At 42.8% G+C, this 13,300-nt stretch overlaps 1 protein-coding gene across 1 annotated transcript in view; it reads right to left on the bottom strand.

Moving 5' to 3' along the window:
* The window catches only part of LRRC1 (leucine rich repeat containing 1), a 117,514-nt gene extending 104,520 nt beyond the window's left edge, over positions 1-12,994 (bottom strand). Inside the window, exon 1 of the mRNA XM_063097933.1 lies at positions 12,836-12,994. Coding sequence (XP_062954003.1) covers positions 12,836-12,994 — 159 coding nt within the window. The remainder of the gene's footprint in view (positions 1-12,835) is intronic.
* Between the last annotated feature and the right edge of the window lie 306 nt (positions 12,995-13,300).

The following is a 13,300-nucleotide window of genomic DNA, read 5'->3' as shown; positions in this document are numbered from 1 at the left end:
TGAAAATTAAAATAAAACATTTTAGAATATATAATTTTTTAAACACTATATAATGTACATATCACAAGTAAATATCCTCTACTATATTTACCTTACAAAAACATCTTTACACACATTTTCTTTTTAAACAGTAGGCTACTAAGGAGGGTGGGGATGGGGTAAGGTTGAAGATTAGGGGTCTAATTAGCTTCACTCCCAGCCCCTATGTAACTTCAGTGCATCACTTACAGAGTGATGTGGAGCACAGCATCTCCCCCTCCCTCTGCTTGCCATTTTAGAATGAAATTATCAAAAACCAAGGTATGCGGTATTGGCCAGCCCCCCTCAACAAAAAAATAATAATAAAAATAAATAAATAAAGGTATGCGAATAACTAACTGTAACATGCTATTAGAAAATGGAGGTCTATTGTAAAATGTGTATTTTCTATTAACCTAATCTTATTAACATCCATTTGTATAGCGGTACTGAAATGTGGATAGCTCCAGAAAGTACATTAGAATCTCTTTATAATACTGACCTTTACAGTCAAGACTAAAAACTGCTTCAAGCTAATCACTAGATATCACACTATGAGAACAGGGATAAACAGTATAATTACTGAATAATTATGAGTACAATTATAATGGGGGTACTGCTATGATAAAACCAGTGTTCGTGATATTCTAAAGATTCCTATCACTTTCCCAAACATATGTGCTTTTATTCTAAGAATGTGTAAGGATTCAACTGTAAGTTACCTTCCTGAAAGTAAGAAATCCAGCACCAAAGAACGGTTCCACTAATCTTTCAAAGATGGTGCTTGAATGAGAACATTAATATCTGGTGGCCTGATTCTTAAAATGATATTTCAGTTCAGTGCTTTTTTCCTTAATGATGCAAAAATAATCCAGGGATCATGGGCATCTCTGTTTCCCTTCACAGAACAAATTAACTCTTGGCTCTTTGGTGCAGACAACACCATCTGCCCATGTTTGACCTGAAGGAAGGAATGCCCAGGTGGTTAGTAGGGCTGGCTCTAGAGCCAGAATGCATCAGCTCAAATCCCAGCCCTACTACTTAGTAGCTGTGTGGCCTTGGAAAGTCATTTAACGTCTCTGTGCCCCAGTGGCCTCATCTGTAAAATAAAGCTGTTTATGTAGAATGAGGCTCTGGTTGTTGTGAGGATTTAATCAGTTAAACATGGAAAGTGGTTAGAACAGAAAGTGTTAGAACAGTGGTTTATGTTGCTCAAAAAATCTTCGCTATCTTTATTATAATTCTCATTACTCAGGCCTCTTCTAAATTCTAAGTCTCATAAAAACTTCCACCACAACCCAACTCAAGTACTTAACAGTTCCTATACTACTATATTCCCTTTTCCAGTCCTCCCTAAATCAGTAAATGGTTCTGCCAAACCCACCCCCCCTTAGTTGATAAAATCTGCAACCTGCAGATTTTTACCCCCAAGATATGAGGGTACTTCAAAAAGTTCATGGAAAGATTCATATTATCTTTTAATTCCATTTTCCATGAACTCGTTGAAGTGCCCCTGTATATCTCACTACTTACTGCTATCACCCTAGTCCGAGTCACCATCCTTCTCTGGGACCTTTCAGCAAAAGCCTCTTCTCCCAGTCTCCCTGGTGCTTCTCTTCTTCCCTACAGTCTAATCTCTAACTAGCAAACAGAGTGAACTCTCTAACATAAATCAGGTATCTTATGGTTTTATGATCTGCCATACTTCAACAAACAAAAAACCATCCAAACTCCTTACCAGGGTCTTCAAGCCCTGACAATGCCTTCACCTCGATTTCCTACTGCCCTCCCTCATTATGCCAAGTACTCTAGCCACACTGGCCTTCTTTCTGCCCACAAACTTGCCCAACTCATCCCAAGCCTTTGCAGGAACCTCTGCCATGTTCACATGGCTGCCTCAGTCCCATTGGTGCAAATATCACCTCCTTGGAAAGTCCTTCTCAGGCTTAAATAGAAACTTCTGCCACAGCATTTCCCTACTTTGTTTCCTTTATTTCCTTTATCACTATCTGAAATTCTCATTTGCTTACAGTTTACTGTCTATTTCTCTTACCTAGAATGGAAGCTCCATAAGGACAGAGATCATATCTGCCTTTCTAAATAGAATAATGCCTGAAGCACAGCCAGCACTCAATAATGTGTGGAATGAATGAGGGAAGGAGGAGGGAAGACCTGCCAGGATCCAGCAGAAACCTGTTCCTGTCCGCATTACTGAATTGTGCTGCCTCTTCAGTCTGACACCAACATCCTATCAAAGAAGCCAGCTATTCAGCAGGGGAGTAGAGAACTGTAGCCTTTGATCCTAACATACTCCTTGCAAAGACACCTCAGTCTGACACTGACCCCTAGACATTCTTAATGGTCAGTCCCTAAACTCAGTTTCCCAAAACACAGTCTCTCAGGTACTCAAGTCAACCCAAAGGGAAGTTTCAAAGAACAGTCTCTGAATTGCTTGAGTTCATTTAATAAGAACACAAACGTTCCCGGCTAAATTGCCCATTTCACCTCACTTCGAAAAGCTGGAAAAATACAACTGACATAGGAGGAAAAAATTCAGTGTTCAAAGTGAAAAAGACAGACAGAGAGATGAGAGGGAGTGAGTGGGAGGGAGACAGAGGGAGAGAGGAAGAGTGAATGAGAGAGAGAGAGAGAGAGAGAGAGAGTTTTCTCAAAGAAATCTGCTGATCTTTTTCCCTTAATTGGTTCTGGGAATCAACAACTGACCACAAGAGGGTAAGTGTTTGGAACAGCTTCTCCTTATTATCAAATCCTTGATTATAGTGATTAAGCCTAGACTTGTGGTTCTACTCAACCTCTCTAAGCAACCTTGTGGAGCATGTGCACAAATGTGGCTCCACTCTCCTAAGGTTCACGCTGGGGCAGTAAGTCATAAAACCAGCATCCGAGAAGGTCAGAACTCAAAGAGGCCTTGGACATCACTCATACCCTTCCTTCATCTCTCAGATAAGGAAACTGAAGCTCAAGAGAGTATGTGATCTGTTATACATACAAGGACTGCAGACAGCCCAGCTTTTTTTGTTTGTTTGTTTAATCTTCAAGCTCTAACATATAGGTCTGGTCCAAACCCATTTCTAAATCCACTCCCCAAAAAGGGCTGAAAAGTGCCCCCAAGAATGCTATTCAAATATGTGTGCAATGTCTGCTCTGGGCCAAACATCCTATTAGGCAGCAGAAACACAAAGAAGGAAAGGTGTATAGCTTTAAGGAACTCGCTTTGGAGGGGGACAAAGATAACTACAAAGAGGCAAGAGTAATGTTGGAGGTGTCCCCAGAGACCACAGCAAAGGGACGGGACTCCCAGCTTCCCCAGAGGAATGCTATCTCCTGAGCTCTGTCCAACGGGATGAGGAGCAGTGAGCCAGGCAAAGAAGCGGGGAAGAGTACATCACTAGAGACGGAATCACAAAAACAAGATCTACGGGCAGCTAACTGTTGCTGAAATACAAGGTTCAAGTTGGAAAGAGAAGGGAAATGAGGTGGAAAAGGTAGGCAGAGAACAAGAGTGTTGCCAGACAGTATCCTGCAGGTGTGGGGAAGCTACTGCAGCAGGCGATCACTCAGCACATTCATGTCTCTGAAAGATCACTTGGACCAAGTACTGAGAAAGGACTTGAAGGAAGCAGGAATGAAGGAGTTTGCGCCTCTGCCACAAAATAGTCAATACTGATAACAACAATGATCGAATTGTATTGGGCACTTTTTTGGCCCTCTGCCATGAAACAGTCAATATTGATAACATTAATGATCAAATTGTATTGGGCACTTTCTATCTGCCAGACACTGTTCTCAGCACTGTATTCATATTAACATATTTAATCTTCACACAACTTCATGAGATAGGAACTATTTATTACATTTTTTTTTTTTTTTTTTTTTTTACAAATGAGCAAATTGAGACAGTGAAGGCTAAGTTACTTACCAAGGTGTCACAACTAAGAGGACAATCTCCTAACAACCACACATACTTTCTCCTCAAGTAAGAGATTCAGACCTTCAGTAAAAGGACAGAAGGAGGGGCTGACTCTGTAGTCATCACACCAAGTTAATGCCCAAGCTTTGTGTCCCCAAACATCCTGCTTTTCAATACCTCAAATGCAATGAGCCTCCTTCAAGGGCCCACAGCAACTCTTGGTTTGCACATCCATGTGGCACTTAGCTACATGAGAACTTCCAGGATGCTAAATTTCTCTCTACAGCTGAAGACTGCAGATTACTTGAAGGCAAGAATTAGATGTTAGTCTTCCAAAAACCTGACACAAATCTTTGACTAAAGCCTACCTGAGGGGTATTCCAGGCATATGAGAAAAAACTGCAGTCAAGAATAAAGAGAGCAGAGATGACAGAGCCTACCTGTAGGCCTATTTTTTCAGCCCACACACAGATCACAGAACATGGACTCAAGGGATGTGCAGCCCATATCTTCATCCTCCTTTGACACATCACTTTACCTCTCTAGACGTTGTTTCCTTAGCTACAAATTGAATAGATTTCTACAATCTCTAAGCCTCCATCTAATTCTGATTAGAAAAAAAAAATCTTTAACCATCTAGCAATATCTACTAAAATTATTAAAGGGCAATACCCTTTCATCCAGCAATTATGTTTCTTGAAATTTAACTTAAAGAAACATTTGCACAGGTGTACAAAGTAATACAAACAAGAATATTTAATCCAGCATAGCTCATTATTGCGAGAATTAGAAGCAATTTAAATATCCGGCAATAGGAGAATAGTTAAATACATGATAGTGGTATATCCAACACAACAGAATACTACAGCACTAGCATCAGTGCTATAATACATCTATACAAACCTATATGGAAGATGTCCAAGATACAGTGTTAAGTAAAAAGAGAAAGCAGCAAGGCAATCTAGATAGGAGTCCTCTTTTTGTATTACCAATAGTAAATATACGGCAATGAATAAAAAGAAAAAAAATCTGTAAGAATACATTCTTAAAAAAGAGTGGATTTTAAATGTTCTCACCACAAAGAAATGGTAAGTATGTGAGGTATGAATATGTTAATTAGCCTGATTTGATCATTCCACAATGTATATATGTATCAAAAAATCACACTATACCCCATAAATACATACAATTATTTTCAATTAAAAATAATTTTTTAAAAAATAAAATAAAATTGTTAATGACTGATATAACTTTGAGGGAATCAAGGGAAATGTCTTTTTTCTTTTTTGTTCTTTGAATTCTTTTGAGCATCCAACACATATTACTCCTGCTATCAGATATAAGCAAGGCAACACCATGGCCCAAGGTCAGGCCATTTGCACTAATAGCATGGGCCTCAGAGGTATTTATTTAGCATCTTCCAAATCAAGTCAAGCAGTCAGAACCCACATCACACCCTGAGAGGTCTGGAAGCCTCTCTCTGGCCCTTACAACTGTTCATCTGTCTCAGGCCCCTAGTTCTCACCACAAGCCAACAGACAGCCCCTACTTTTCTTTTCCCAAGAAGTGGGTGTGGACTGTGGAAAGAAAGGTGGAACAGTGGTCAGGATAGACACAGTCCTCCCCATTTGGCCACACAATCAAGGAATCAGTTAAGGACACACTGTAATTAGGTGTAGCACCTCCTCCTGCCCACCACATGACAAATCCATTCCTTGGTGTTCTTAGAAACAAACATAGTAAGAACCAAATTACTTTCAACTGAGCTAAATTCCCTGGAATCTAGAAGTTATAATATAGATAAGGAAACTCTTCAAAATAATGAAGAGGGTGGAATTTAAATATTACATCTTATTTCTAGGAATCTGAAGTATTTTACACTACACACACACACACACACACACACACACACACACACACACACACACACAGTTATATCTTCCAAAATACCAAAAGCAATAGCAAATTACCATTCCTGTCCACTAAATAACACCCAAGAGAAAGTTAATGGATATCCAGAAGTTTCTTCTATGCATTCACCAGGATCTGGCCCATGATCTCATTACCCCTCATAACTATCTTATGAAGTAGAAGACAAAACGTTTCTAGCCCTGTGTTCTAGGTAGTGTCCTAAGATAGGCTAACTCTCCCTAGACTTCTTTGAGTACAGTGAGAAGCCTGCAGCACTCACTGGGTCCTCACCGAAAAGAACACACCAAATTCTCTAAGTATTAGTCTTTTAAAGCATTAGCAGAGGATGATGAAACTAAAGTTTGTGGTATGGTACACAGGTGAGTATACAGTCATGGTACTCAGAAAAATAGAACCCACATGGTTACCAGTGTCACCAAGGTTGCATTTTTATAAACTTGATCACATTTATCTGAACAAAACTAAAAACCGACAAGCTCTTCCCAACCATAACGCATCTGGCTGTCCATCTTTCTCCCAAGACAATGCCTACATACAAAACTTGGCATGTTTTAGTGAGCAATTAACAAGTAGAACACAGGAACACCTCACAGTCATGCAAAATACGTCCACAGAAAAGAGCAAAACGCTTTGTACTTGGTGTCCCACAAGTATGAAGTGTCTCAGATGGGTCAGCACAACACAGAAGGTGGTATAGTAGGAAGAGCACTGGACGGGAAGCTCTCAGTGTTAAAACCTTTGATGAAGCCATCTCTCCACTCATCCCACAGGTACTCTACCATTCCCTCTGGCCCAGACCACTGCATCGGGCTCCTGACTAGTCTCGCCAATTCGATCCTCTCCTCTGCCCCAGAATTACCTTCTAAAACAAATATCTAGCTGTACTGCACCTCTGCTTAGACACCTTCCACCAGCATCCTCTGCCTACAGGACAGAATTCATCTCCTTGGCAAAACCAACAAGGCCCCTTTATGACCCGGCCCCAGGCCACTACCACTCAAAGGCCCTTCAATCTCCCCACCTAGAAATGGCTGATTTAGGCAACAATGAGATGCTTTTTCTCTCCTTCCAGTCTAGTTTGAAATTGCTACCTCTAAAGCTTTCCCTCACCTCCCTGGAGAGTGTAAGACTCCCCAGAGCTGTCACAGCATTCTGCAAAGGCTCCCTCCCAAGACCCTCACTGGCCAGGCCTCCTCGCTCCCAGGTGGCCGGTATAACACAGTGGCAAATGCACACATGCGGCGCGAGTCAAATGCTCATGCCAGAACTAATCTGGACCTGTTAATCTGTTTAAGTCTCTTAAACAAGCCTCTTAAGAAACTTTGTTAAATAAGTCTGTTTCTGCATTTGCAAAACCAAAATTACAATGGCTAAAGTGGGTTGTTATTCAGTTTAAGAGAAGTGATTTATACAGAACACTTAATACAATGTCTGAAGCTCAGTAAAATCTCAATAAATGGTGGCTATTATAATTATTAATATGTCACAGATACTCGATGTTTCTTAGAGTCAAAGAGACTCTAATGTCCACTAACCCATAGCAAATTACAACCTCTCTAGGTCTCAGTTTTCTCACCTCTAACTGTAGGGAGTGAGGACGGGTATATTGTGCGTGGGGAGAGGTGGGAGGAGGGTGAAGGGGGGATTGGACCAACACAGAAAACAAGTAAAACAATTAAGTGTTAAACTGTGTAATAACAACAGGATATCTGAGGAATGAGAACTGTTTCCCTACCTTGAGAAATGCGTGAATCAGCACTATACAGGGAAAATACTCCCTTGGACCGCCTTTCACCTAAGCATTGAGTTAAATTATTATAAGGTTATTTAAGTATGTCCAAGCATAAAACTACCTAGTTTACTTCCCTATGCTTTAGATCTTATAAAACAATTTAAAAATCTGATAAAAATCAATAAAAGAAAACTCTACATTAATTTAACATCACAAATAACAATGATGCAATTTTGCAGACACTGAATGGCTGCTCACAATGTATTTAACACAATATAAACAAGGCACAAGTTCCTTGCATTCTGCAAGCCTACACCACCGTGGGCTCTGTAACCCCTTCAGGTACCTCTCGCTTTTCTCTAACAAGCTGACATGAAACCTTTGTTCATACAACTAACTACCAGCCATTATCTGACCCTAGCACATCATTTCTGTAATAAGTCCACATCCATTCTTCTCCCATTAGCTAGAGACAGTTAAAGAAGTGCTCAGTCCAACATAGGCAATAAAATCTTATGGCACAACTCACTTATAAGGTCATCTAAATATTACAGAATCTGTGGGGGGTTTTTTAATTATTATTTAAAAGAACATTAAAAAAATAACTTACAAACTCCCAGGAAAATGTCTTCAAACTTCAGTTTAAGAAGCATTGTTTTATAAATAAAAGGTATTGCCACAATATCCAGAAAGGTCTTAAATATCTCAGATCTAACTCTGTGTTGACACTTCTAAGTGCTTTACACACATTAACTCTTTAATCCCCAGAATAACCCTATAAGATGGGTACTACTCTAACACCCAGGGAAACTGAGGCTTGAAGAGAGTATCCAAGTGATGGAGCAGCATCTTGAATATCAGAATCCAGCACGTCTGCTCTCTGTCTCTTCAAGACAAGCCCTAAAGAGCCTCAACAGAAGACAACCAGCAACAGACAACAGGAATCGAGGGAAAACCAATGAGGTGGGAGTGTGAGACAGAGGCAAGATGGCATTTTGAAGGAAAAAATGACAGGACTTAATGACGAGATGGAAGAAGGGGAGAAGGAAGGATCAAAGGTGACTCCATGGACCTCTGAGACAAAAAGAGTGTCTGTCTCACCCCTCAGAAATGAACTGCTGGGAAGGAAGCCAGTTCGAAAGACAAGGTCTAAATTGAAACATGGTTGGGTTAAGGCAAAAGGGATTTGTTCCAAGTGGGGCTGGATATCCCCTTAACAGATCACAGCTGGAGATGTTGAACTTGAAGTCATATTCACAGAAAATATGTTTACAGTGCATAAAAAATATCTGAAAGTTAAGGCGGTCAAAGGTGTCCAGCATAAAAGAGATGGACAACAAAGACTAGCAAGGCAAGGCCACTGAAGACTTTGTGTCATCACTGGTTTCAACAGTTTGGTACACAAAAGTCAGACCATGGGAAGTGGGTAATGATGATTAAAAAACAGGGTCAGCCTATTCACAACAACACATGGGAGGACTCATTCATATAACAAATATCTGAGTGCCCACTATTTACAAGATACATCCTAGGCTCAGCCATGAACATCCCCACCCTCATGAAGCTTATGCTCTAGTTGAGGAGACAAACAAAGAATAAGTAAGCAAGTATACAGTCTGGAGTTAGGTGGTTATAAGTGCTCTAAGAGCTGGGAAAAAATTAAAGCCAGATATAAACAAGAATGATAGGAGGGGGCAGGTATTTGAGATAATGTCATCTGGCAATCAATGAAAGATCAACTGAACTCTAAGAGGGGAGACAAGATGAAACTCAATTCTTTAAGCTGTGAAGGCTGAGCACATTCATTCAAAATATTTGCTGCCTACTACACTAAGCCCTGTACTGGTGCTAGAGAGATCACAGTAAAACACACATAGCCAATGGTATCTGAAATACTGAGGAAGTGCAGAGGAGAAGCCAAGGATATTGCAGGGCAGGCAAGACAAAATATCTTCACCACATGGATGATCTTTATTTCTGAAGCTGCTTCCAACTTGAATATTCTCACTATAATAGAGAAGGATAGACACAGCAGTGTGATATGCTTAAGGGAAAACAAAAAGGCAGAAGAGGAAGATTTTTAAAAGACTCATTCTTGTAACATTCATTAAACAAATAACTGTTTATTGAGCAAGACCTGCTGGGTGCCATAAAGGTCAGGCTCTGCACTCACAGGACTGAGCAAAAACAAGCAGGCACTTCAAGAAAGTTAAAGTGAGGTTGTCTCTGTTAGTACAGATATCATATCCCAAAAAGATCTGCAAAGAGCGGGATAGGGAGTTGGGGGAGGAGTTGGTGAAGGGAAAGGGATAGTAAGCCTATCACCCAACTGGGGCCAAGTTAAAGACGAGGGTTTGGAAGACTTCTCTGCAGAATAGTGCATCATTAAGAGGCCATCACAAGGGTGAAGTTCCACTGAGGATGGGGGTACAGGTTCAGCAAAAGGTTAGAGGATTAGGTAACCATCGAGTCCACAGCTGATGAGGAGTTTGATTAACCGTGGTGCCCTTTCCACCTCGCACTCACCACATCTGTATTAAGGTCATCTGCCTCCTCACAAAGCTGGGAACAGCTCAGAGGAATCATTCCACCTTTAATCTCCATATTCCCATTAACTTGCAAATAATGGAGGCTCAATAAATGTTTAACTGAGGCCAAGTTTTAATGACATGAGTAAAATAGGAGGGACTAAATAACTGAGGGTTGGATGGATGTGAGAAATGGAATAGCACAAGCTCCTGTTAGGTGTCCAAAGCGGCTGTAGATTTGTGTAGTGGCTGACCCCGAATGAAAAGGGGTGACCAGCAACTGCATCTATCCAGCTGGATAGCCCTGAGAAGATCACTTCAATTCTGAGTCTCAATTTGGAAGATAAGGATGTTAGAGCAAATCAGAGGTTGCAAGCCTTTCAGTGGAGAGAATGTGTTTGTCATCATCTGAAGCCTAGAGAGAGAATGTATTTTTGCTATTGGAGTAAGGGCTACAGCCTTCTCCTTTGGCTGTGTTTTAAACAAATTATAAAAGAGAGAATATACAGGTGGTATGGCCACCACAATAAGGACCTTTGAGGTTTGTCAGCAGGTAATATGGTAAGGAGATAGGGGAAGGGGACAGGGATAGCCATGATGAGTTACACAGATCTCAGAGATGAAATAACACATAGCCCATGGAAAGACAGTGAATGGAACAGACATCTGTGATTTCAAGATGGTTGTGTCTGGGTGTGTCATGTACACACTCAGGTATCATGAGGGAAAAACAGATTTTACACAACCTAAAAACTTTAATAATAATTTAAGAGCTGTGAGAGCAATAATTACCCACAAGCAAGATTACCTCTAGCCTTTGAAAAGTTTGTTTATTTACTGTATTTACACAGTACCATCAGACTGCATTTTGAGTTTCTGAGAAGTTCCCATTTAGAATCAGTAGAAATACCTGATACTTCTAAAACCCATAATATCCCAGGCCAAGCTGAATTCCCCAACATTTCAGGAAAACCCACAAACTCTGCAGAAGGGAGTGAAAAGCCAATCTAGTCAAAGGAAACCTTCCAGTTCTACAAAAGAAAACAAACAAATACCACAAACAGCACTGAAACATTTCTAGTTGAATAACTTTTCTCACCCAATCTTTAATAACTTCATTCCGAAGCCCTTGAAAAGTATAAAATTGCATATTCTATATTTCTGGTGATATCGATGCCTAAAATGATACAATTTACAGCAGTGAGTGAGCTTACAACTGTTAAATCAAATTTAAGGAAGCTAAAGGCCAAACAAAACCATGTTTGAAAATGTCTTAAAAATAATAAATGCCGAGGGAACTGTACAGCTTTTCTGCCTCTAAGCTAAATAAAGCTTGGGGGGCTTTGCAAAGATCCTAGTGAGGATAATCTCTGTGATTACACAGAGCAAACCATCCAATCAATTCCACAAGAACCAAGGAAAGTTAATCCAAGAATAATAACAACACTTGAAATGTTGAGAAAACCACAGTTCTGATTTTTAAAACACTCTGTCAGCGCTAGAGAATTTATCAAGTCATTCTAACAAGCCAGAACATTTGAATAGTGTTTCTGTGATAATGACTTGGCTTGCATTAAATAAAGGATAAGCACAAAATATTTGAGCTCCGACGCTCAGGCCTTCAAGTCCTCTCCCTGATTCCCAGCAGTCTCCCTACTTCCTGCACACCTTTGGATTATTACACACTGACTTCCTGCACACACCTGGGTTTGGGATACCTTTAAGGGTTACTCCAACTAAGTTCCCAAGGCAAGCTCGAAGGTTAGAAGTTCGCAGTCCCCCGACCCTCCATTAAAGCACAATCAGCATACGTCGCTTGACAAGTTCGGCCGCAGCATCGGCGTGATTAATTTACGTAAACAACTCTGAAGAGGTAACGCATCCCTGCAAGGACACAAGTCAGCAGGCTGAATGTGGCCGCTCGAGGAAAGGCGGCTTGCAAGTCTGGCTCGCGGCAGAGCCTCTGCTGACGTCCATCGCGGCTCCTACCAAGCAACAGGTCCACGCAGGAAGGGTCCGAGTGGCGGGCATCTGGGAACCCGCCCCGGCTCCCCACGACCCGCTTCGCCCTGCTCCCCACCTCGCGGCCGCCCCCAGGGCCACGGCAGGCCAGCCACGCTACGGCTTTTCCCAGCACAGCCCACCTGCGATAAGGCCAGGAGCACATTCCTCCCAAGATGCCGAGATAGTGCGGTCACTTGCACACTACCCAGGTCCCAAAGTCTTCCGGGACCTGCCTTGGCCAACGGGGAGACACGCCTCAGCTAGTGGTCGAGGAACGCTGGGCGAAAGGAACGGCCCCGGGGGCGGGATGTGGCGCTCAGTAGCCTCCAGCTGGGAACGGCCCGAGCCACCTGGCTCCTCACCTGCCCGGGCACAAGTGCCAAGTGTTAATACCTAAACATGAACCTAAGCTACTTATTAGCTCAGAACGTTTCTCCAATCGTACAAGCTCTAGTGACTACCTGAAAAACATCAAGTCGCTTTATATAAAATAAAATAAACTTTTCTTGGAAAGGGACGGGGGTAGAGAGAGGCAAGGGGAGAAAGCAGCAGGTGAACGCAGGAAGAGGTGGTTCCTGCCGGATCTGCCGGCTGGCAGCGGTCTGGAGGTAGAAGAGGGGACAAGCAGGAAGGGGCAGGGAGAGAGAGGAGTGGGCGAGGGCCAGGGCGCAGGTGAGGCCGGACACTTACCTCAGGCAGCTCGCGGAGCTGATTGGCGTCCAGCAGAAGCTCCTCCAGGCTACGGGCATAGCGGTAGATCTCCTCGGGAACGTAGACCAGCGAGCAGTGGCGCTTGTCGATGATCTCCACATGACGGTTGCACCGCCACAGGGGGATGCAGTGGAACATCGCCGCCGCAGGAGCCGGGTCCCGAGCCTCGGAGACCCGGGCTCCGAGCCCACTGTGCCTGGCGGCTCCGCTCCGCCAGCTGCCCGCCCCGCGCTCGTTGTTGGCTCCGATCTCGCTCGGCTCCTCGCGCCGGGCTTCGCGGTCCGAAACGTCCAGAGGAACCTCGGGCGGGAGCCTCTGCCGCGTCCCAGCGCCCCCGCCCGCTAGCCGGTGTGTCCCCTCCCACCCTCCAGTCGCCGCCGCCGTCGTCGCTGCTCCGCAGAGCTTCCTACTCGCTGCCGCCGCACGCACTGAGCATGCGCGCCA

The sequence above is a fragment of the Cynocephalus volans genome, chromosome 5, assembly GCF_027409185.1.
Source record: "Cynocephalus volans isolate mCynVol1 chromosome 5, mCynVol1.pri, whole genome shotgun sequence".
NCBI lineage: Eukaryota > Metazoa > Chordata > Mammalia > Dermoptera > Cynocephalidae > Cynocephalus > Cynocephalus volans.
Note: the sequence above shows the minus strand (reverse complement) of the source record. Positions and strands in the feature narration are given on the sequence as shown.